We start from the raw sequence: 26,528 nt of genomic DNA, 5'->3' as shown, positions 1-26,528 counted from the left end.
GCAGCAGGACGAGCATTCATTCCCTAGCAAAGGGCTCACCAGCAAGAGGGAAGGTGAGCAGTAAGAAGTCTATACAAAGTGGAGGCAGGAGCTGGAAAAAGGCTGGAGATGTTCAAGCTGCACTGTTAGATTCAATTCCCAGCTTCAAGATGATGAGAATAAGAGGATACAAAGAAATAGCTGAGAGAGTGTTCAGCCTGGAGAACAGAAAAGGCTCCAGGGAGACCTCAGAGCCCCTGCCAGTGGTCCAAGAAAGCCGGAGAGGGAGTTTGGACAAGGGCCCGAAATGCCAGGAAAAGGGGGAATGGCTTCAAACTGCCAGAAGGCGGGGTTAGATGGGATACTGGGAACGAAATTCTTGGCTGTGAGGGTGCTGAGGCCCTGGCACAGGTTGCCCACAGAACCTGTGGCTGCCCCATGCCCGGAAGTACTCAAGGCCAGGTTGGACAGAGCTTGGAGCAGCCTAGTCTAACGGAAGGTATCCCTGCCTATGGCAGGTGGTTGGAACTGGATGATCTTTAAGGTCCCTTCCAACCAAAAACATACTACGATTGTATGATACAGTTTTGCTCTCAGATATTTAAAAATGAAAAGCCTTTGCAAGGAGGGACAAGGATATCCGTAACTGACAAGACGATGGTTAAACAGTCAAAATACCAGCAGAAGGCAAAGAAGCTCCGGGCTGGAATGACTCACAGGAGATTTTATATTGCCCCTTACGGAAGGTGACTTCTTCACCTCTTCATCTACAGGGGTAAATAATTACAGTGGGTAAATAAGTTCCCATTTTTTCCATTTTGTCAAATCCTTGAACTAGTTCAACACTTTTGGAACTTAGCTGAGTACTCTCGACCCAGAATCTGCTTTACAGCAATAAATTAACTTCACACTGCAAATGTGCCCTTCCCTGTACAAGGCACCAGACACATACCAGTGAGTACCAACATAATGAAGTCACCACAAACCACTCCTGTTCTGTCAACTCATTGCTTTGAACCAAGATCAGCTTTCCTGAACAGAAAGCAGAAACTAATGCCAACAGACTTCTCTGGAAAAAGGAGGAGAGCAGGCAAAACAAATTGTCAAAAGCCATTGTAAGATCTAGTACAATTTCTGCTTAAAACGAATATGTCACTTGAGTAACAGCATTTGCATGAATTCTGTTCATCCAAAGGGAGTCAGGGTGCAAGAAGATACAGTCAGTAGACTCACCTCACTCTAAATCCACCACAGGTTCCTGACAAGTTTCATATAAATCATTAGAAGTTTGTTTTCGCTGAAAGACCTCTTTCGTGCACTGGGCAAAGTTTACGCTTTGATAGCATGATTGTACAAAATAAAGGTAAAAACAGGATAACCAATTTAGCAATCCGAGTAACACACACAACTCAAATTCATGACCTTACACAGCTCTCAGATGAGTTTCCATTTGAAATGACAGGTGTAAAGGAAGATTTCAAGTGTTAAAAAAAACCCCAAGCTTACGGTCAAGACATCAGTCAGATGCTTCAGAAAGCCCATACAATAAGGTTTTAATAAATCAAACATACCAGTTCATTCCTTGTAGATGTACATCTCAGCTTTTCTTCAATCTCCCTTCCTATTTTCTGAACAGTTACCTGAGTCTGTTTAATTGCACACTGAGCTCTGTGGAGCCTGCAAGGAGAAGTTACAGCTGTGATAAAGGTTCCCCACATGTGCAAACAGCTCAAAACCAGCAGCAGGAATGCAGACTCGGACTATCAGCTTCCATTTCAAAACATCAAATGAGGAAGCATAAAGAAGGCAGGTTTAGACTGGATATTGAGAAGAAAATCCTCCCTGTGAGGGTGGTGAGGCCCTAGCACAGGTTGCCCAGAGAAGCTGTGGCTGCCTCATCCCTGGAAGTGTTCAAGGCTCCATTGGACAGGACTTGGAGCAACCTGTTCTAGTGCAAGGTGCCCCTGCCCATGGCAGGGGGTTGGAACCGGATGAGCTTTAAGGTCCCAAAACCCCAAATCATTCTGTGATAACTTGCATAGTTTATGAAGAAAACCACCAAGTCTTTAAATTCAATCAAATATCAAAATCTCCTCTTCAATTTTTCAATTCAACCGATGCTGATCAGGCTGCAGGTGAGAGAGCATGTAATTACAGGTATTTCATTTGGTTAAATCACCATTAACATGAAAATAGATACACACAAGCATTGTTAACACAGGCCAGCTTTAGAAAAAGTGCAAGTATCCTTTAGCTAACACACAGCTACCCCAGCCAAGAACATGAAACATTCTTCACTATCTCCCACTATGCTATGGGCCCTTCTGTAGCAAAAATAGAGGTTTCTTAACTGAATCACGTTTGAAGCATGAAAAGATAATGATATGTTACTGATTGTTAGCACTGGCTTCAGGGTGAAGAGAGAAAACCAATTATTTGCCATATTTATTGGAAAAAAAAAAAACAGGCAGAGAAAAAAGATGGCAGAACCAGGTCTAAGAGAGACATGAACATCTTTCTTAAAATTAACATGGAGTAGAAATTAATGTATTTATTAGAAAAAGAGAGGAGTTATACATGGAAACAAACAGTGCTAGTAATATTAATAAACAAGATCTTGTGATTTAGGACTTTTACATGTTGTAACTCTAAATGAATACATTTAAGTCACCAGATGCCTTTAGTTCCTTCATACGGTTGCTTCTCCTGAACACCAGTAATAGCATAATTTAAAACAAAAATCAAAGTGATTTCTTTGGTTTCTCTAGAGTTTCTGAAATTGCTCATAGCACCAGCAGACACAGAGCTGGTCAGGGGCAGCTATACCCTACCCCATATCAAGCAACACATTTCTGCTGGCTGCTGAGGGGGTGGGAGGGGGCTAAGACTGCTGAGACCAAGAGTACTGCATCACCCATGGGCTTGGTCTAACACACCTAATGAAGAACTGAGATCTCCTGGAAACCCTGATCCTACTGGGAACTACTTCTTACACCTCCCACCTTCATGAATGCATCCTGAGGCTGTTGGCTATGGAACACATTGCTAGGCAGGTCAAAGCCAAGGTTTCCTGACCATCCTGAACATCACTCAGAGCTCTGCTGTCACGTCATCCAACAGGATCTAAGTTTTCTACTTCCACTTTCCAACTTGTCTCTTTCTGAAAGTCTGGCATGTTTTCTTTCTACACATAAGAAAGCCAAGCTAAAACTCTTAGGTAAAGAGTAATAACTGAGTGACATTTCCCCTTCCTCTTTATGTAATTTAACACTGGAAGAATATTCTCGATTTAGTCCATTAGGTGATTAAAAGAAAGTCTTACAAGTTTTCACAACACTCCATTTAGGCAGCAAAACCTCCTGGAAGGTGATCTAGTCATTGAAAGAGTATTTACATAACGGAGAAATTGTTAGAAAGGTCATTTGCCATGTGAATTCCTCACAGTGATTTGATCAATACCCATTAACAATCTACAAACTGTGTAGTAACTAAGTTCTCCTACCCATGCCCAAAGGATAAGGAACAAACATCTACTGAGACTGACTTCTCTAAACAATACATACAATGGAATACTGATTCACCCAATTGAACAAGTATCTAAATACATATTCCTAACATATAAAAACTGCTATACAAAATAACTCAGCAATAAAATCTGGTTTTAATAAGAAATTGATTTCTTTTTAAGCCAAGCATCATCCCCTCATTTCTTGCACAGTTAAACTTTGCTGCCTTGATGCCAAATAGGGCCATTTACACTTCAAGACAGAAAAATGACTGATACTGGTTGACTCAATCCCGGTACATCCACTGTTGTTCTAAGAACTTTAAAATGGTAATGATCACATCCAAAGTTAAATCTTCCAAGATTTAAATTTTAGGGACTTCATGTCACAAAAGCAGCGACTATTAACAGAAATCTTTTTCTCAGCCAAAAAAAAGTCCGCACGTGGAAATCTTTGGTCATCCAACAAGGGGAACACAAACTAAGCTATAAGAATGCCAACACGGAAATTTTGTCCATCACTTCTGCACAAGCAGACTTTGGTGGAAGCAATTATGATTGCACCAATGGAGATCAGCAAACTGAGGCAATAAATCTGGATTAAAACTTATACAAAATGAACAGAGAGAAACTTCAACCCTAACTGATCACATCTTGTTTCCATTTCTAGGCTAAATGCAGGTCCAATGCTACAGCTTAATATCAGCACAAGCTGTGCTTTGAGCACAGTCCTGCTTGGTTTAGTAACTGCTAACAATGAGTCAACTGATGGTATCACCTATGTGCCATCAGCAAACGTGGGATTCTTCCTACATTGCTCAAGACTTTATTTTTTAATATATTTTACTAAAATTAGCACTTCCGTAGCACTTTAAAAGGTAGTTGAGGGCGTGAAGAGGCCACTGGCCTGCTACCAAATTTCCTCCAGCAACTGGGAAAGCCAAGCCAGTTACAGCAGAAACTCCAGACTTTTTAAAGGGATAGTTTAGCCAACAGTGTTGTCATCCATTGTGTGCAGCAGCTCACAGCCACGGTCAGCCAGAAGCAGAGCAATTGGAACGTGAAGTGTGACAGATTTACTGCTGTTGCTTGGGGCCCTGAGAGCTGCTGTGCAGTTGTCCAACATCAGACTAGTTCCATGCTGCTGCCTGGGAAAGAACCGGAAAACAAAGCAGACATTAAAATTCCTGAGCATCCTAAGACTGACTGGAGGTGGAGATCCACAATGCTGCTGTTCTACTTCCATTCCCATAGCACCTGCTTTCTGAGATGGGGGAGATAAAGAAGACACAAAACACTCTCCCTTCCTTTGACAGTTCAGAAGACAGCTGGATACTTTAAAAGCATAATCCATGTATTATAAGCTAAGACCAACAAAGCTGCATCCCTACTTGATCTACAAAGGCCCAGCACATAAAATTTCAACATCTCTCCTCTTCACTTTCTAGATCCCAGGTTCCTGAAATACAGGCTATTTAGGTTATTTCCTCAAGGCTTTTCAAGTCTGATTTCAAATTGCTTTCCCCAACAACCACCACCCTCCCAAAAAAAAGGTCTACAACCTACTTTCTACCTTGGCTGTAAGATTTGAAACCATTCTAGCATACAGTGTTCCACCAATCAATCCAACTTTGGTACTGGCTTGGAGGGGGGTGGGGGGGAAAAGGTTACCAAGTTTTGGACTTCTTCATCATTACAGGATTTCTTTGCCATAATGTTATTGTCTTGTATGCAACACCAATCAGTCTTCCTTATTTCCCAGGACTGAACAGTGCAGCAGTCCAACGTGACTTTACAACTTGGGAATGTGCTGTAACAACAGATTCACTCTCTTCAAGCCTGCAGTGAGTCTTCAGGTTCAGCTGGAGCACTTTCCTTTAAGACACGCTGCAGTATTCTGGTCTCTCTTGCTCGTGCATTAGTCCAGTGATTTACTAGTTTGTATAGCAAATTCATTCCTGGCTGCAATCTCTAAAAAACTGAAAGCTGGAGTGTAGTGAGAGTTGTGCCTATTAAGTGTCTTGGTTTGAAAGACAGGTGTTTGTCAAGGAAGGCAGGAACCTCCCTTGGAATAGAAAAATGTGACCCCCTTCCCTCCAAATTATTATAACCTTAAAATTAAGGGGCTTTCAGGCAAAGATATGAGAAAAGGAATAATAGTTCTTTACTTTTACATATATATATATATATATATATAAAATATATATATATATATATAAAACAAGGCAAACAAACAACAATAACTATGCCAGCAACAACCAACAGAACCAGGAACCCAGTGCCAGCCTCCCTCGGCTGTTGGGCCCTTTCCCCTTCGGTGCAGTTCCGCTCACAGCCGGCAGGGGCGCTGGTGGCTCCTGGCCAGGCAGGGTGGGTGCGATGGTTCCCCGCGCCTGCAGGAGGCGCTGTGGTGCGAGCTCAGTTGCATGGTAATGGCAGGCAAGCTGGATGGCAAAAATGGACTGCAGCAGAAACCTCGGAGTGGTGGCTGGGATGGCAGCAGCAGGCACACCCCGCGGGGTGGCACACAAAATGTAACAGAAAACTCCAGTCTCAGCAGGAGCCACGGGGGTCAGGGGGACACGGGGTGCTGGGTTAGAGTGTAGCGAAAAAGCCCAAGGCAGCAGCAAAAAGCAGTGGAGCATGGCTGCTGCAGGCAGCTGAGGAGAAATGCTGTCCGGGAATAGGAAGAGGGTCGGGCTCCCAGGTTTTCCCCTGAATAGATGGTTAGGGTCCTTTCCAGTCAGATTGGGTGTTAATAAGTTCCCAGTTCAACAGCTGCTCTAATGAGCAAAGGCTCACGCACAGCAGGAGACTCAGTGGAAGGACAATGCTCCGTAGTGGCACCAAACCCTCCAGGCTGTGACCGCAGACCACCTGGCTGTCCCGCCTCCAACCCCGAAAGCGAGAGAGAGAAGCCGAGCCTGGCCCCGAACCCCCCAGCCAAAATCTCACAGTATCTCTGCCCTTCCCAAGATGCCCCCTCAGCTACAATAGTACAACCAGCTGCCCTTCCGCTCCTCCTTGGCTACATCTTTTGTCTCTATTAAGTAGCAGTCATTATTGTCTCTTAGCAACACATGGGACAAAATTCCATGAGAGAAAGAAACAAAAGGAAAAATCTTAACCCCCAACATTAAGATAACATATGCTTATATTTACATTAATGAAAGAGTCTCAGCTTTATCAGACAGTTGATATATGATTTTGCAGTTCTATCATCCACTCCAAATATCTATTTTCTTCTATCAGACACATCTGGATTTTTCATGTACAGAACTTTTAGCCATAAATACATCAATTAATTATAGCAGTCACATACTGCAGCTCCTTCTCACAAGAGAATGCCTCTTGTCTTATTTGCCAGAACAACCTTTGTTTACAGCAAGACTACATTTAAACTGAGAATTACTACATGGGATTTAGAAAATAGAATGGAACACTTCTGGCAGTAAGTGACATGTAGGGTCCTGGAAGTAAAGTACCCAAACCTATTATTAAAGAAAAAAAAAAATTAAAGACTTTCCTATTAAATTCAGAAACTGGAAGGCACACTACTTTATATCAGTCCACAAATTCAGATTCTGGAGAGTGCCAGCCAGCTATAACATTTTTTCCATAACCCCTTAAACCATGATTTGCTACATCTGCTTTCCCACAAGAAAAAAATTCCAATTTATAATCATATACTCCCTTTCCAATTTCTTCGGAAACCTATACCTACAATTTGTCAAAAGCAGATGTAGGGCAAGAAAAGACAGTAGGGAGTAAGAAGAAATAAAATGCAAGTCTGACTTAGACATTTATGACATTAAGCCTCTACAAGACCCAATGCTGTAAGAAACTCACACAAGACAGTGCTGTTACAGCACAGATAATTTTCCATCATTCTTTCAAACAATTCTGAATCCTACATGTAAATCACTTACATGTAAGCATTACATATTTAAGACTCAAGTTTTAAAATAATCAAGTCCATGTGGATTTGAGGACTGCAACAGTGAATGCTTCGAGCTATTTGGAGACAAAGAAAACGAAAAAACACTTTTATTAAATGGGCAGCAGGGCAAGTTCCAGCCTCCAGTTCAAGGAATATTTAAGGAAGCTAGCTAGGATATAGATCACCTTCAATACTCACAGGGCATGAATGGAAGAGGAGAGCCTTAAAGTAAAACTCAGTCAATTTTTTTGAGAAATGAAGCGACAAAATGTGAGATGTCTCTAGTTCTCTTATTCCAGTTCACAGATTTAACTCCAGTTAAATGGATGGATTAATGGGTTGATTTTTTTAATTCAAAAATCAATGTGGCCAATTACAGAGGAAGCTTCTTTTTGTTCTTTCTCCGTTTGTGATTACAGAAACCTTGCTGCCAGGGCACACAGAATCATATTCAAGACACTGTAGTTAGTAAAAAAGGTAAATTAGATGCAAATCAAATTTCCAAAGTGCATAAACATGTGAAGACAACTCTGCCAGGTGGACAGTATCACCAGCAGAATTCAAGAGCCTTTTCCTAACAAATCTTCATAGAAGTTTCAATTCTCACTCTGAGACAGTGAGCAAGCCTAAGACTGGGATTCATTAAACAACTGAAAAGAAAGATGCACAAATTCAGACTGAATGCGTTTAACGCCCCCCGCCAGAAAGAGACCACTTGCTCTCCACTTGATTGTGTTCTTCCACTCAAGGTCACACAACTGATAAAGTGCTTGTGACCGCAGAGTACAGGCTTACGCAGTGGAGGAAGAAGGAGGTGGAACACTAGCCAATATTCAGGTGATTCATGTTTCAAAGCTTCATACTGCTGCACTTTCTCCTGGAAGCCACCCCCAAATTCAAATCTGAGTTTTCTTCCAAGAGAAGTGGAATTCTGCAGCTATAGTAGTCAAAACTCCCACTTGACAAGGATGGTCATAATGCTCTCAGGAGTGTTCTGCAGCTTCTCAGATTTCCATACATTCCCCACCCTGCCCTGCTTTAATTAGCAAATTTATTGGAGCGTTTTCCCCAGGGCAAGATCTTTAATCCCTTTTATTTGTTCTCAGTCAAAATGCTGCCTTGACTTTCCCTGTTGTGGTTGGATAGTTCTGAGGATTTTAGAGACATGATTGCATTCACCAAAATCTTTGCCCAGGCTGAAGAGAAAGCAACTCACAGCACCATTATCATGGCCAAATCCATGACAAAGATTTAACAAAAATAAACAGTCCTGATGTTCACAAAATCTTCCTTCTTAGAAACTTTCAGATATCCATCAGTAAATTACTTAGACTCTCCTTCAGTGACACTTGGCTATTTAGACTAAAGATAAGGAAGACATTTTCTACAATGAGAATGGTGAAACACTGGCACAGGTTGCTTAAGATGGTAGTAGATGCCCCCTCCCTGGAAGTGTTCAAGGCCAGAGTGGATGGGGCTTGGAACAACCTGGTCTGCCATGGCAGGCAGGTGGAACTGGATGATCTTTAAAGGGTCCCTCTGAACCCAAACTATTCTATGATTCTACAACGTGCTGTTTTTCATTAATTTCATAGAGCCAGAAAAAGGAGCAGGACTGGGTTCTGACTTCTCAGTATTGCTTCATTGACACCATCTTTTACATATTGTCACAAATAAAGAGGCAGAATAAAGCTACTTTTGAAGTCCTGCAAAGCTTTGTGTAATTCCTCTCAGAAGCGCTTTGAAACCAAATTTGACCAAAAACTAGCAATATACCTATGCTAAAAATGTGCCACTGCAAGGGTGGTTTATTCCACATGATATATTAGGAAAATTGAAGATCAGAGCAGCAGCAGACTACTAACCCAGCAGTTAACATACAAAAAACCACCTACTGTTCTTATGCTTCATGGACTGTTTCAACTTGCCATGACCCACGCCACTCTCTGCTACAGATTTTGGCAAAAGGCAGGCTTGTAAGTTGAGTGTTCTAATGACTGAATAGCCTCAGTTCCTATACAGCTCAGCACCACAGAGTAAAATGCCTGGGAATGTATTTGTCTGGAAGTCTGATGCCACTAATAAAAATCCCTAAGGAACCTGTCAAAACAGAGAAAAATCAGACCCCAGTTTTCATCTCCATTGCTGCTTCTCAGGAAGCCACCACAGCACAATTCCAACCCACAAAGTTTTCAGGCCAAGAAGGATGACACTTGTTAAACTGTTCATCCATTTCAGGACGGCTTAATTAAGCATACAGAGGCACTCTAGAGGTCTGATTCCAGCTCTTATTAATTCATCCTGGCCTTAGACCACCTGGATTTGCCTGTCCAAAGCCAAGGGGGGATGCCTGCCTGGTCCTGGCTGCTTATTGGGTACAAAGTGCTAAGTCTTCCAGGTGCAAATCTTCCTGTTTAGAAACATCAAACTTGGCCATCACAAAAAAAACCTCCCAATGCTTATCACTAGCAAAGGGATGTTTTAGCAGAGGAACTTTGTGATTCAAGAGCAGGTAAGAGGAATCCTACAACTTATTCCACAGTTAAGATGATGCATTTCCACATCTACTGGGAGAGGATGATGGCAGCAGCAGTATCAACACTGAAGTCCAAAAGTCTGCAATTTGATTGCTAGGATCTCATAGAAAAAGCTAGAGCAAGGCACTGCAAGAGCATTGGGTTATTTATTAGTGATCACCTTTCCTGACCCATTCACATTCTATAAAAGGATGGTATGTGACTGTTCCACCGCATGAACATCCCTAACTGTATTTAGAGAGGTTTTGGTCACAGCTATGACTTGGGACCCTTCTCTGAGTAAAGGATAGCAAAGGGAAAAGCTAGAAACAGGAGACTTAATTATCAGTGCATATTTTGAAATTTAACTAACTAGGTCTTTTCTGCCTGCCCTTATCTCTATGCAGCTACCAGCATGCCAAAAAGAATAGGGTAGCAAAAGCAACTCATTTCCATGTAGTCCCATCTAGTGCCTAGCTCCATTGGGTTCACTTCTTTCATGGAGATGAAGATGGAAATAGAGGAACTTCAGGGAAGTTCAAAAGGCAGTACAGCTTTGCATGGCTCGCCTCTGCATTTATCAGATGCTCTGCAACTCTCTGAAGTCAGATAGCCGGTGATGAGAGCGTGTCTTCTTCCTCCTTTACCTCCTTTTAACCCCACTAAACAACTGGAAGCCTAAAGTTTGGAACTGCTACTTAAATCAATTATAGCAAAAAATCAATAAATCAATAGCAAAGTCTGGCTGAGCTCCTGTCAGACAGGACACTGATCAAGATGGACCGGTTTACAGAAGACAAGTCAATGTACCTGAGATACACCTTAGCACTGAGCAGCTTAAGCCCACGAGGCCCTTGTGCACTGCACTATTCCCTCCTCAGAGCTTATGAAAAACAGCTTCACTTTCAGCATAATTTCTATCTGCTAAAAATAGCTGCACAAAGGCAGTTACTACATTTGGCATACGCAATCTCAGTGACTCTAGTCTCAGAGAAACTACTCTGAGGAGCCACTAATAAGTTTTTAAGCTCCACGGCAGCCTACATTGACCATATATTTTGTCTTCATTTCTATTTTCAAAGATCAACTTCTTTTTATTCAATAAAACTGCTAATAAAGATGGAAGAGTTTAAATAAAAGCAAAATAACTATTTAAAAACATCTTTCCTAAAGTAAGCAGAGCTAAACAAAAAGCTGATTTTATATCATGTCAATATGTTTTAGCCTTGGGTCACTCAAAGGTGATTTTATGAATATCTCAGTTTCGGATCACAGACAAACACTACCAACATTTGTATTCTTAAATAATATCTCTTCAGTGACAAGACACCGCACTCTTCTTTAAATGAACACCTATATTACAGATGGCAAACCCTGAAGCAAAGCCTGTCACTTGAAGCATACCTCTGCCCCATTAACTAATACCAGAAATATTATTAAAATCAAATTCTGCCAGATTAGACACTAACAATATTAAGCAGCTACCTGGAGCTGGTCTTTTTACCTATCCCAGCACTCAAATTGTGACAGTATCAGATTTTGTTGTTGGTTTTGTTGTTAAAGAACACTTTTTTAAACAGAAACACAAGCAAAATGTTTTCAATCTGCACTAACTGGCTGGCTAAATGCCATAAACATACCATGCCATCTGCTGAAGAACAGTTAAGCCACAGAGATGGCAGTTCTGAACAGAGTAATAAAAACTACAGGAAGTAAAACTTCAGTGGGGCAGACTTTCACTAGTTCTTAGAGCACTTTTTGTCTCCAGGCAGAATATGGGAGGATTTCAGGCATTCACACATTTAGAGGCACAGGCCAATTGCTCTCTAAGTGTCACAGCAACACAAAAAGCTGTTGCAGAATACACTATATTAATTCTTGTATTTAGAAATTGAAGTAGAATTTTAATACATAGCATTTTAAGCCCTTTCTTTAGTGATATCTCATCTTCCCAACACCACTTAATAATAAGTATCTATTTTTCAAAGCTTTAAGAAAAGGAAGGATAGAAAACCAAGAGAACACTAAATATAAACCTATTCTCATTAGTGCTGCAAACGTGCTGGGAACTTGATTATTGAGACATGTCCAGAACATGACCTCAGATGAATCTGGCCCATCCCAAGTGCTGTGTGAAAGGTAAAACATGTTACTTTATAACTATTACTACCAGCAACATAATGTTTAGAAAGTCTTTAAATGATCTCTTTTCCAGAAATATGACAAGGGACAAAACCCTCAAAATTTGAGCTATCCAGTTGATGTGGTGAATTTTTGTTTGTTAGCCCTTTTAAAGCAAATGGCTGGAAGAACATCCGTCACTTCCACATGGCACAAACAACTTACAAGCGGCATCATGTTTGCCTGAAGATCTTTTCCCTGTCCCAGAACAAAAAAAAGTCATGAGCTGCAAGAGGTGCTGAGACCTCCTTTGTGTAAAGAGGAGTTGCCTGAATGTTTAACCTTTTCCTCCTGCTTAATTAACTTGTAAATCCATGTAATTCAGCATCTGAACACACAAGCAATATTTTAATCCGCTGCACAAAAAATTTCTACTGTTCACACACTCTCATTCCCAATTAATTTTTTTAATCAACATAATTTGAGCCAAGCATACACTTTCCATTAAGGTCTATTCACAAGCTTCAGAATTTTATCTATTCACTTCTGAGGATAAAAACTACATCACTTCTTCCCCCAAAAGCAGTTTTGAAACAGAGATCAACCACAGAAGTTCTCATTGCGCAGTCAAGAGTTAGGGGATGAGCTAGAACCAGTTCTCTCCATTTTGGCTATCAGTGGCTTTGCCACATCTGGCAGCACAGTATCACCACAACAACTGGGACTCAGATCCCACTGTCACCAGGGTTTGCTTCCTTTTGTAGAAGTTTAAATAAAGCCAGTACAAGCTGTTCTTCATATTCATATTTATTGTGAAAATATTAGGAAACCACATGTGCAGCTTATGAATTTTTACTACACACAAATATCATGAGAAACTCTTCAAAACATGGTATTTATGTGACCAGATGCAAATCTTTATGGTGTGGACACCTCAATATTCTCTTTACAGCCAATGGACAGAAGAAGGAAGACAGAAACTCATTTCTTCCCAAAGTACATTCTGTCTAATGAATCACAACTCAAATTATGCCCATCTCTCTCTTCTGTTCAAAGAGGAACACGCTCATATGAACTATCTTTGGAAGGAGTTCATGGGCTGGTTATTCAAGCATGGACTCCTGGAGGAGGTGGCAAACCAAATTACTTGGTAGGAGACAAAGGACACATGATGTCATATATGAAATGGAGTGTTGGCCTTTGCATATTAAGTGTTTTCAACTTTTAATTGTTAATTGTTTAATTATTGTTTATTCAAATTACCCATCAACCCAGTTGAGAGCTATTAAGTTCCAAAGTTATTCCCCTGATTAGTTGGTTAAAGAGTGTTTTACATAATTCCTCGTTAAAAATCCTTTGTTAATATTAAGTTCCGTAAGTTTGTTCCCCTCTTTAGTCCCTAAAAATTGTAAAAACCCACAATGTCTTAATTCCTGTATGTGTCCAAGTTAATTACCCTGTTTTTAAGAGTTCTCTGAAATATTTATAACCCAATTTTAGACCTTTTACCAAGTGTTCTTAACCTTTCTAAGTTTTAAGTGAGTTTTGAGCTTTGCCAAGAAGGAGACCTTCTAACTGACAGGGAGTTATTTTTAGAACCTGGCCATTGGTCGGCAGCTCAGCACCATGGCAACCTGGAATTTTAATGAGGACTTTTCCCGCCCTTGGAGCCGATGACATCTTTCCCTTAGACAGCAGCGAGCCATTGGCAGACTGAGATTACCTCACCTCAAGACACCACCAATCATCCAGGACCATGGAGGCTGGACAGCGGACGGTCATGGACAGGACCCAGACTTTGTAAAACTGCTGGCCACCAGCTCGGAGGGGCCATTTTCACCTCAGATTAGCTGCTGGTGAAGCCTGGTGGTAGGAGCACAGGCCTCTACCTCTTTCAAAGAGGCAATTTAACCATTCAGACTTTGGGGTAGCTGAAGTCTCCACAGCGTTGTAAGGTCTCTGCCTTGGGACTTCTGAGCCGGTTCAGCCAACAAGGTCTCTAATCACTGCAGACCCGGTTTTTGGGTTTTTTTGGCTTTATAATTATTTTGTACTTGGAATTTTTTTTTCTGATTGTTCTTTTAATAAATTGTTCTTAATTATTTTAATTAAGAACCAAGAGTTGTCTCATTCCTCACACGTGACAAAAAGGGACAAGAGATTATTTTAAAACAAACACCAGGCTTTTCAGCTTGATATCAAAGGTAAGCAGCAGTATAGAAAATTCACCTGTAAAAAAGCAGAGTTAATGTGAGAGGGAATAGAGAGGATTCTAAACTACACAAGAGGACTCTGCCTTAGTTCCTGACAAACTTTCCCAGCTACAATGAAATCAGACAAAAATGACACCTAGGTAGAGTCACAAATTACAAGTTTTAACTTCTGCTGGAACTACACAATGCAATGTAACCCCCTTGATATGGCATGCAGAATCCACTGAAATACAATCAGCAGCAGGCCTGGTTCTGAGGCCTGGAAAACACTGTTCTTTTGGGACAAAATAAAAAAGGAGGATGTCTCAGCTCAGAGACAGAGCTTATCAGAAACTAAACCCAACAGCATGCTTAGGCACTGTGAGAGACTGAGCCTGGACTCTTCCATCCCCCCAAACTGAGAGAAGCTCCAGTAGTCAGGGTTCAAAAGAGCACTGGTAGGCACTCAGCAAAATGAATTTTATCACAGCTGACATCTTCATTTCTTGTAAGCTTGAGGAAAACCAGTCAGGCATGTTCAGAAGAAGGATTACAGATCAATTACACAGGGCTAGACAGGGGTCCAGCTGGTCAAGTTAATGACCAGTTAGTAGAATAGTGAGGTTTTTTTCTGGAACATGCTTCATACTACATAGATGTGCACACAAAATGTGAAAAACACTCATGAATAAAGTATTCAGGGTATACTTAATGTTAGTTAGTACAAGAGCTCTCTTCTAATGGACTGTGCCAGAATGTAATCAGAACTTTCTAACACCCCCCCGGTTGTTTCCCACTAAAAGCACGGAAAACAAACATTTAGAAAGTAGCCTTCAGTTTAAATATGCTTTACAGACTCAAGAAACAGCACACTCAAATTTTAAGAGAGCTTAAATACGGACATCTGAATAGGCAACCTAAGTTAACTTTTCCTCTCTTCAGACAGGCAACACTGACACCTACTGTCAACACGATCAAATGGATTTAACTTGTACAACTGATACAAAAAGTCAAATGTATTTTTACATAGACTTTTGACAGCATATTAAACATCTCCTACTCAAGGGTTTCCTTCATAGCACATCTACTGCCTTTATTGCAGACCTGAAGTTATTAACCTGTCTTGTAAAATGCAATTTATACAAAGATTCCTCAAGACCAACCTACTGACAGTGGTGGACAACAATTATACTTTTTCATAACTAATATTTTCTAGTAACTAATACTCTGCTTTAATATCATCATTAAAGCAGATCTGAAAAAGGACATCTTGCTTAACTGAATACTAACACTTCATGTTTTTTATCACCACAGACATTTAAGTAGCCACCCAAAAGCAAAAAACCATAGTACCTTTCTTCGACCACATCTGTGTTGGAATAACTGGGTCTCGACATATGTTCTCTTGTATTTAAACAAATTTTATTGCTGTTGAGAACAGAGAAGGGGCTTTCCACAGAAACTTTCCAACAAAGAAGCTCCATGATTTTGACATTCACAAGGCATGTCCATGGGCCAGCTCCACAGCCAGTCCTAGTTCGGAGCACTCAAGAATCCACATGTAAGAAGCCCAGTGACGTCCACAGAACACACATACACCACACCCCAGCTCCTCACTATGCAAGTAAATTGGCAAAACCTTGGTATCTTCTTTGCACATTCCACACCAGAATGTTGAGGTTTTTTAATATTTGGAAAGATCCCTTCCACGCACACACACACACACACTAGAAAAGTTACAATAGCTTTTACAAAATATTATCAAAAACCTTACCTAAGCAAAGAGAAGACATCATAAGAGTTACGAACACAGTTCTGATCCACCTGGAGAAGACTGTTCTTCAGAGTATCTGAGTGATCCTTAAGACAAGGAAGAATTATTATTTAAAAAATAATTTTAAAAAATCCATCTTGACTAAGAGCGTGCACTTTTAGTAGAATAAATGATCTTGCATTTAGTGTATTTTAAATCTGTCTTTATACATGTTTTATCTATGGTAAGTAGAAACAATACCACTTACCTATAAAAGGTATAAAAGACCTATCAGTTTATCTGTGTTCTAGACACACAGTGTGTTTTCTTGAACTTTAATCCATAACTGAATTTTATGAACAGAAACACTTGAAAACTGCAACTGACAGCACTGCCATTCTTCAGCTTCAGACCTGAGAGCCCAATCAGTCACGTGCCAGAGAATTACATGACCACGAGATAAAGCTCTATCCTTTATCCATGCTGTAACACATTAAAAGATCAAAGTAATCTTAGTTTTGAGAAACGTGAACAAGTTTCTGGAAGTTACAAAGTAAGAATAACACAAAGTTGTTCTTTTAAGAGACCAAAGTGTCCATTCCGCACAAGAGGGATCAAAAGAGTAACAGACGAACACCGATGCTTTATGATTCAAATGCCATATATTGAGCTTTTCCATATCAGGCACAGTCACACAAATTCCTAGAAAAGCCACAAACTCGGAAGTGTTCCTTTACATGATAAAGTAAATTTTAAGCAGGTCAAGCCACCCAGCAGCACTGTCAGAAAGATTATGGATTGCAGGAAAAAAGGCACTTATTTTAGTGTATAAAGCAGCCCACCTGGTACCTGTGATCAGCCAGCTTTGCAATAGATAGAGATGGATTCTGAGTACCACAATCCCTGCCTACAGATTCTTTCTTGCCCCAACAGGAGTCTGTCTCCATACAGATGATGTTGAAATTCAGAGCTAAACGTCAACATCTCCTGACACAACTGTGTTAACCATAGGCCATACAGCAGACATTCCTTTCCACCAAAAATATGGTTCCACCTAAATAATCCTGAGTTCTACATGCTATGTAGCACATCACACTGCTACAGGGACACCATCCCAGCAGCTCTCTCAGCTCCTCATTTCCATTCCCAAGATACTGGATGCTAAATTCTGAAATCCAGACAGCCTTCCATAAAAAAATACCAAAATAAAAACATCTTAATGTCTGAAAGAACTAGGATGGTGGAAAACTGAAAATGCACAAGGTACCAGCATCATCATGCCCTGTCTCTGGAAATGTTCAAGGCCAGGTAGGATGGGGCTTGGAGCAACCTGATCTAGTGGAAGGTATCCCTGCCCATGGCAGGGGGGTAAAACTAGATGAGCTCTAAGGTCCCTTCCAACCCAAACCATTCTAGGATTTAACAGCATGAAGTTGATGGTGTTTCAACAAACACTGCCTTCAGAAAGCAAAGTGCAACATTTTTCAGAGAAAAAGAAGACTGACCTAGAATAACTGGTTTTAGAAGTGAAAGAATTTGCAGCAGCAATCTGTTTCAGCCTTTTCTTTTTCCCCTGTGCTACAGTGTTGAAAGGAATTTTCCAAAGAGTCAGGCACCAAGTGGTGTATGCAAACTGTTCTACCCTGAGGAAATTTATAGAACATGTAATGTAAGGGTTTCAGACTTAGCTGTTAGGAAGTTTACCCTCCAAAAGAGCACTATGTCATTTTCTCTGCCATGTTTACTAGATATAGGCACATATACTTGTAAACACACAAAAAGGCTTTGCTTGTGCAGAGTGGCCAGGATCTAGCTGCTAAAAAATACTTAAAGAATATGCATATGTGGGGAAAGACTCTACCTACATTGATGGAGACCACAGACGAAAAAAAGAGAGAGATACAGCTTTCCAAAGATGAGGGTCTTTTCTTCTTGATGAAAGGAAATGAAAGCCACAATTCAGCATCCCTAAAAAAATACACCTTATTTTTCTTTTCCCCATGCCTCTGACAATAGTCAAATTATTTTGAGCTACAGAGAGCTGTATTGACTAATTCTGCTTTTACTTCTTTAAGGAGACAACAGAAAGCTAGTCATTAACTAGAACTTGCTTCCCTCAATGTACTTTCTGAAAAGGTATCACTGCAAGAACAAGGGTGAGTTCTATCAGTTGGAAGCAGCAAACATAAAATGGTTGAAAGGCAATCTGTAAGTCAGGAAGGCATTGAGGAAACCAGAGGAAGAGAAACCTGGCTTTAGGAAAGCTACTATAGCATCCAGAATTGATTATGTTGAATCTTGGTGAATACTGGTTTTACACACAAACATGAAGCCTCAGACAAAATCAGATTCAGAAAGCTGCTCAAGGATAAGGAACACTTTAAATCCAGGTTAACAGCTTCAGAATAAATTCCTGAAGCGCACATCTATCTTATTTAAACATTGGTCCAGTTCAAGCAACGCCAAGTAAAGGTTCAGTGTATGATTAGTAGAGAGGGTGAAACAGAGAGGAACAAGTGCTTCAGTGGTCCAGTGCCAGAAAGGAAACAGGAAAATACATTGGACATGGTTCTGATGAAAGTAGCAGAACCCTGCTGAAATATTCCAGCAAACTTACTGCTGCAAAATAATAATAAACTTGTTCAAGTCCAGAAGTTGGAGGTACAATTATGTGAAAGTCAAATGTGATCAAGAACAAAGCAGCTATATTGGCAGCACACTTTTGTATTTATACTGAGAAGAGAAGCTGTAAACACTGGAAGAGTTACTGTCAGACATCTATAGTAAAGAAAGAGTACCCTTCAGTGCTCTCAGAAGGCACACACAAAGGGTTTTGAAACCTTTGAAACCCAACCTTTTTAGTATCCACGGCAGTAAAAAACTTGCAACTTGAGTAAGAACATGACTCAAAGATAACATTTTTTTTCAGCATCTCAGCAACAGCCAAGTTGCTGCTGGACAGAAGAGAGGAAGAAAGGTAAAAACTCCTAATACCTATATATTATCAAGGATATAGAATTTAAAAGTTTTATGACATCTCTAGAATAAAAAGTGAAGAATCAGTGACAGTAACAAGAAAGAGGCTCTGGCTATGGTTCTTTTATTCAGGTAAGACAATTACTATACTACAATTGCCTGCATTACTTAGAATTTGTCCACCAGTAATGCTACCAGAGATTCCTACTTTGCTCCTCTACCTGACAGGCTATGACTGTATTTGCAACAGAGATACAGAATGAGGAACCTGCACGGTGAGAGACCCAACCTGCAGTGCTGCATCCTGCGATCTCCAACATCAGAAGGACATGGAGTTACTGGAGCAAGTTCAGAGGAGGCCATGGAGATGCTCTGAGGGCTGGAGCCCCTCTGCTCTGGAGACAGGCTGGGAGAACTGGGAGTGTTCAGCCTGGAGAAGAGAAGGCTCTGGGGAGACCTTAGAGCCCCTGCCAGTGCCTAAAGGAGCTGCAAGAGAGCTGGAGAGGGACTTTGGAGAAGGGCCTGAAATGACAGAATGATCCTAGTGGGTCCTTTCCAACTCAGAATATTCTGTGACTCTGTGAGTCTGGGACAAGGGGGAATGACTTCACACTGACAGAAAGCAGGGTTAGACTGGATATTTCAAAGAAATTCTTCCCTGTGAGTATGGTGAGGCCCTGGCACAGGTTGCCCAGAGAAGCTGTGGCTACCCCATCCCTGGAAGTGTTCAAGGCCAGGTTGGATGAAGCTTGGAGCAACCAGGTCTAGTGGGAGGTGTCGCTGTCCATGGCAGGGGGCTGGAATGAGATGGTCCTGAACATCCCTTCCAACCCAAACGATTCTATTATATGATTCTATAACCAAAACCAAGAAGTACCTTTAGACCTTATGAGCTAGGGAACAAGTCCTGACAACAATCAGAAAAAGAAGATAATGTCCCCATCTTCGAATTCAGGCCCAGGCTGTCAGTACCGAAATCCTGAAGAACTACAATTGCATCCTGCTTCAGGAAAACTGAATGCAGAAAGTGCAGCTGTGTGTCAAGGAGTCATCTCCTCTCCAACCAGGGACTCCTTAACACAACCTATCTGTACCATAGCACTGCCAGCAACAATTTGGGATTAAAAAACCTGTCAGATGCACTATTTACAACAGGTAAGTTTAAATCTTTTCATCATCAATGAGGCAATAATCATAGGCAATACTGGCTGGACAGGCACAAATACTGTAGTGGATACTTGAGGGAAAAAACCCATGGAGTAAAACAGGAGCAGCATGAGCAAATAAACAGCTTCCCAGTAAAGACCTACAAACTCTAGGCTTCAGGCTGATAACCAAAACTTTGTGGTTTTATATTTGCCATGAAAATGAGTCTTAACAACAACATCATTTTCAGTATGTCCTATGTTTGAATGAAATGGCTGCCTCAAAGAATATAGTCAAAGCTTATTTTCAGTAACCAAAGGATTTTTGGACCTTAAATGCTACACCCTAAGTCTTTTCAAAACACCACAGATATCCATGTAACCAAGGCAAGATATTAGTTCTTATCTGTCATGTCAAAAAAATATTTCTTCTCAAAACAATGCATTTTAATGTTCTGAGCATCCAAATGTGAAAAATCAAGCTCACTGATTGACTTTCAGTTTGTCACCAGTACCAACAAGCCAGAACAAATACAAGACACCTTTACCTTCTGTTCAAATGAAGCTCCATAATAACCATCATTGAGACCAAAAATAATCTCATTTGGGTTTCTTGCATGGATCTGTAGGGAAGGAAGAAAACAAATCAGTTTACAGCCAGCTTACTGCACATTTTCACACCAAATGAACAAAAATTGTTCCAAGAGTCTAAAGCAGTTTTTTCATCACCTGTAATTCTAGAAGTACATAAAATCTCAAGAGAAAACTGAATTTAACCATGGAAAACCTGTTTGCTTCACACTTTAACAACAGTTACTATGTTCAGCCATTCTACTTTGAAATCAGAAACACTAGCTGGAGCGTCTTTCCTATTATTGTATTTACAGGTGACAAAAATAACTAAGAGAGCGGGAAACTTAACAGAGGTAAGACTCGAGAACTCAGTCTGGAGAACAGAAGGCTCCAGGGAGACCTTAGAGCCCCTGCCACTGGCTCAAGGGGCTCCAAGAGAGCTGGAGAGGGACTTTGGACAAGGGGGAATGACTTCTCACTGCCAAAGGGTAGGGTTAAATAGAATATTGGGAAGAAATTCTTGGCTGTGAGGATGGTGAGGGCACAGGCTGCCCAGAGAAGCTGTGACTGCCCCATGCCTGGAAGTGGGCCACGTTGGGTGGGCTAGCAGAAGGTGTCCCTACCCATGGTAGGGGGGTGGAACTGGATGATCTTTAAGGTCTCTTCCAACCCCAACCACTGCATGATTTTATGATTTAAAGCTCTGATGTAAACTAACATGGTATCTGTAATCAAACTTTAAAATACAACCTTTGAAGACTCATTTCCTTTCTTAGCATACTACACATTAATTAATCCAGATGTTTTGTTTCCTTAAGAAGAAAGCTGAGAAAAAATGTTTTCACGTTACCTGCTGGCCCAAGTACTTTAACCCATCTAGATTGACCTTCCATTCAATCAAAAGCTGGAAGTGCTCCTTCTTGCCACCCCAGATCCTCACAACAAAACAAGAGACAGAGGTATCAAGACGATCAGGCATTATTCCAAAGTCCAGACTCCTCCATGTTGGATTCTGAGTATTCAAAGAAGGATAAATACAATTTAAACAGGCTGACACTAGTCCAAACATTGACAATTCAAAAAGTAGCAAAGCCCCCCTCAAAGATTTTAAAAAATCTTAAGAATGAGGAACAACAGCCATTTCAAGGTTCACAAAGAGTTGAAGCCAGCAATCTCTGCTGCTTCCTTACACTGTTTGCTAGAGAGAATTCCTCAGTTAAAAGGTACATGCTGTAAAGTACTTCAGAAACTGTGAATGGGTTTTGCTTCCTTCCATTACAAGACATCAAAGAATTTACTTCAGAAATTACTAACTCAGTTTAACCAAATCAGGAACTTTCAAAATGGAAGTAACATTCCTTTCACAGTTATAATTCAGCTTCTGAAAACCAGGGTATAGCTTGTATTGCCAAAGTGAAATGCTGATCTATTCCCCAATAATTAAATTTGCACAATTTGCTGACATATTTGTTCACATTCTACTCCTCCTTGACTGATGCTCAATCCTCAAATGCTGTCACTAAAAGCTCATCTTTATTCCACGAGATCAGACTTGCACCCAGAGCTTTTCAGAAGCAGCACACATTAAGCTAAACTGCAAATTCCATCAGAACTCGGATTTGCAAACACAACATTCAAAGAATTTCCACTCATCTCTAACAACATCCAAAGAACTGACCCAAGCTGTAAGAAAACCAAGTCAATCCAACATTACTAGTGCCAAGAGACAACAGGGTGTCCAAAAGCAGAAATGGGAAAGTGCTTTTATATATATTTCTCTCCCTCCTCTGCTGAACACAGAAACAGTAGCTCCTCCAAAACAAAAAGTAGGAACCGACCACCCCATGAAAGAACTTGCCTTCCCTTCTAGCACTTAAGCAGCTTGGAAATGGCCAAGCATCCCTGAACTGGGATGAGCCAATTTCGAATAAGATGCCTCTGAAAAGAAGGGAGAGGCAAAGTTACCAGTAAGTATTACAGAAGAAATGCATTAATCAAGTTCTCCTAACAAGAAAGGATATTTCATAGCTATTCAGGCACAAGAATACCAGGTCATTAAAATACCCATAGGTGATATACGGATGTCCTCAAGACATCTTTTATTTAGATTTTTGTTATTCCATCGCTTATGTTCTGTAGTTAGTTTCCCTTTTTGTTTTTCCTTTTCCTGATTTAGAATAGAGAGAACTAAAAATCCTATCAACTTAAGAGAGAAATTGGAGAAGTTAGCAGTCTTGAGTATGCAGACAGCTTTTCTTCCATTCAGGAGGGTTTCAAAGCATTTATCCAGGGTGCTATAAATGGAGCAGTTCTACCTTGTTAATGCAGGCATTAAAAAGTCTTCAGCAGGTTTTCAAACTCCCTTAGCCAACATTTGCAACATCCTACTCCCATCCTACTACTACCCTTCCTCATTTGTAATAAACTGTTCAGTTCTGGCCCCTTCACTAATCTAAACTGAAAAATTTGGAAAACCTAATGTTTTCAAACTTCAGTTTCTTACAGCTATTAGTTCTTCAAAGAACTTATGTATATATATGGCAGGAACATGTTCCTTGCTGTTTTCCTACACAACACAAAGATGCTAATAGAAATCAGCATTTCTACTACTCAGTAGCTTCCTATTCTAACCCTCATGAAAAGAATCTGAAAAGGAGGAGAAGAACACAATGCTCCTAACAGAACTGAACAGTGGAAAGACACATTAAACAGTTGTCATTCAGTGGAGAAATCAATATACTGCAGAAAATACAATTTTTAAAACAAAGTTTTTCCACATTAAATGAACTTACCAGAGAATTCTTGATCACCTCACTCTTATAAAATTCTAAAGGAAAATAAGTAAAAAAGCACCTTTAGATTACCTTAAATACTGATACAAATCTTAGTATTTGAAACAGAAAAAGTTAAAATAACTAACACTCAAGAAAGACAAACGTTAGTGGGTCCAGTTTTTTAGTAACTGATTCATAAGAAAGACTTTGAAATGTAGTCATGCTTTTGACTAAAATTACTCTTTCACACTTAGTTATTACAAATCATTATTTAAATGTAGCATTTCGTCTTTATACCCATGATAATTCTCAAAGTTTACTGAGGCTTCGATTTCTGTGGAAAGAACATGCCATGGTACTTAATAGTATTTGGATGACATTTGCAAAGTAACTGGTTTGCCACACACCATCTTCCTGGAACACAGAAGCTTGGACAAATTAATTACAGAGCTTTCTTGTAGAGCGAGGGTGACCTGTTCCAGGTGCTCAGAGAGGGAACAGTCAAGTTACCTGACAGAGGTGCCAACAACCCTGTATTTAAATGGGAATAAGCAACTGCTGATGTATGAATAAGCAACTCCTGATGCTTGGCTTTCCCAGCCAAAGCAAGAGCTTAAAGACTTTAGACAGACAGCTCTAGAGGCAGGAATACAGATTTTGTACAATATCCCAGCCCACTGGAGACCAAGGATAAAGCTTTGGTGAAGGGCAAAACAGTCCCTAACACTGAACACCACAGAAACAGTCATAAGTGACAGGTTCAACCAACCACCACAACAAAGCCCAGGCAGCAAGCTAAAGTTTTGTATTCTTATCCTTCTAAAAAAAAATAAACAAAGCAAGATACCAGATTTGGCATTGTGCCAGATGAAAATAAAAATTAGGAGAAAACCAACATTCATCTCCGATCACACCAAAAGGAGAATAAAAACGTATTTTTTAATAACATCTCTCCACAATGAAGAGCTATATACTGTAGTGGGAAAGCAAAGCAAGAAAGAGATGAGATCTAATGCTTGAACACAGTTATCCAAACTAGAACAGATGCCTGGATGCTTCGTGTCATTGGCTGACAATTCTATTTTTTGAAAACTTTGATAACATTGTGTGCTGATGTATATTCTGTAAAACAACTGGCATGTACAGGGTTGGATACTCTTCCCCAAAAAAGACAACTAAAGTTCCAAAAGCTTTCACTTTTATGTGCCCTTGGAAGTTCCCAATTTCTTACATCATCACTGGGGGAAGAGCAATGACAAAAACAGGCTGATTTAAGAGACTACCAAACCTGCCATCTCTTTTGCTTCCATGGCTGCTAACACTGAAAGCTTTTATGAAGTTGAGGAAACTAAAGAGCTCTTTTCCAGTGTTAGCAAAGGTGATGTAATTAATGGCAGCAAGTTGTCAAGGGGGAGGGGAAAGAAAAAAGAGAGAATTTCTATCATAAGAATTCAAAGATTTCAAAGATTAGCTAGCAAAAAGGTTGACAGCAAGCCTGGTTTACCTTTGTAGATCTTGGTGTTACCACACAAGTGAAGAGTGAAGTACGTATCCAAGAGGCGATAACCATTCTTATTGATGATGTTACGTGCAGCAATATTCCGAAGATGACGAAGCCGACGCTAAAAATAAGAAAAACAGAGTCAAAGAACTTTCTTAGATTGAACACAAACCCTCTTTTTTTTTCCAAAGCATTTTAATGATTCACAAAGCACTGTTGTGAAAAAAGTATCCCACCAAACACTACATTTTCTCTGTCAGACAGTAAGTGTCAACAGCCAGGATTCAGCAAAGCCACAGGACAAGCAACAAGCACCTACAAGCTTGGATTAAGCAACACTGATATTCAAGAGAAGCTATTCTTACTCATGTCCTGGATGTCATTTTTATCCCACATGTCTAATTACCCAAACTCTTCGAGCAGTTTCAAGCAAATATGTGACACTATCAGCTTCAAACACAGCAGCAGCATCACCCAGATGTTCTGCATCATCGCACTGGAAACACTTCCCAGCCAAAGCTATTTTCAACAAGCATTAGTGGACAAAGAATTCAACCATAAACCACCACCTAATCCAGAGCCATTAGGAACTGGCTGAACAAAGCTTCCTGATTTCACAATAATCCTGGAAATTGCTCTAACAACCTTAAATAAAATACATCAGGAAGACATATCAAGATTTTCAGGGAAAATTAAGGGCACAGTGAAATTTGAGATTTTAACTGTCAGTTACCATCTGCTATGATGAGAAAGTCCTTTTCCCTTGGAATTAAGACAGTAGGATATGTCACTCAAACATTTAGTTAAAGTGATTTCATCCAACTCCAACATTATCTTGGTTTACTACAATACTGCACCTTGAATGAAAATCATCAGATCAAATCAATCTCTCTCGCTCACCTCTCTGTGCCAAACAGCTTTAATAGCTGTGCATAAAGTCTTAGCTTCAAGGCACACCACACCCTTAATCTTTGACAAATATTTTACATTATTAACTTCACATAAAATTTAACTAGTTTTAATTGCAAAAAGCAATTTTGCAAGAGTGTCACTCTTAAATCGCTGCTTAGCTTTTGTTTCTAACGTAACTTCGAAGACCCATGCTTCAAACAGCCTCCCATGAATGTAGCACTCAGCGAACTGCCACTTCAAATACATAAAGTTCTCACCAACTCCTTCAGTGTCCTATTTTCCCAATCAATCTTTCAACTCAGCAGTGTCTCACCCAATACCATGGGGATGTTGACAAATGGCTCCACATACTTTGTGGATCACCAAAATCCACCAACAAGCCTCAAACAACTAGTTTAGTGCATGCTTTTACCTCAGAGTTTATCTTACACCATTTTTTTCCCAAAAGCTTCTTCACTTGTAAGTCTGAATCCACCTTAAAAGCAGATTGACCAAAAGCACATTTTAAATGCTTTTGAAACCAAAAGACAATTTTCCTGTTTGCAGCTTGTCTTAAAAGGCTTTAAACAAGAGTAAAAGGCCATCATCTGTTTTAGAATCACAGTATGACACTTTATATCACTTAACACCACTTCAGCAAG

General features: G+C 40.2%; 1 protein-coding gene across 4 annotated transcripts in view; it reads right to left on the bottom strand.

The window, feature by feature from the left end:
• UVRAG (UV radiation resistance associated) overlaps nucleotides 1-26,528 on the bottom strand; it is a 100,266-nt gene that overhangs the window by 59,796 nt on the left and 13,942 nt on the right. For 3 of the 4 annotated variants that reach the window (XM_039556847.1, XM_039556853.1, XM_019283881.3), the window contains exons 2-7: nucleotides 24,979-25,096; nucleotides 23,493-23,527; nucleotides 21,551-21,712; nucleotides 20,676-20,750; nucleotides 16,028-16,113; nucleotides 1,551-1,656 (exon numbers count right to left, since the gene is read on the bottom strand). In XM_039556847.1, the coding sequence (XP_039412781.1) occupies nucleotides 1,551-1,656; nucleotides 16,028-16,113; nucleotides 20,676-20,750; nucleotides 21,551-21,712; nucleotides 23,493-23,527; nucleotides 24,979-25,096 (582 nt within the window). Of the gene's footprint in view, nucleotides 1-1,550; nucleotides 1,657-16,027; nucleotides 16,114-20,675; nucleotides 20,751-21,550; nucleotides 21,713-22,558; nucleotides 22,639-23,492; nucleotides 23,528-24,978; nucleotides 25,097-26,528 lie in introns of those variants that run through there. The other variant, XM_039556858.1, reaches the window with a different exon arrangement.

This window comes from Corvus cornix, chromosome 1 (assembly GCF_000738735.6).
Source record: "Corvus cornix cornix isolate S_Up_H32 chromosome 1, ASM73873v5, whole genome shotgun sequence".
NCBI lineage: Eukaryota > Metazoa > Chordata > Aves > Passeriformes > Corvidae > Corvus > Corvus cornix.
The sequence above is the reverse complement of the archived record's forward strand: the minus strand, read 5'-3'. Positions and strand labels throughout refer to the sequence as shown.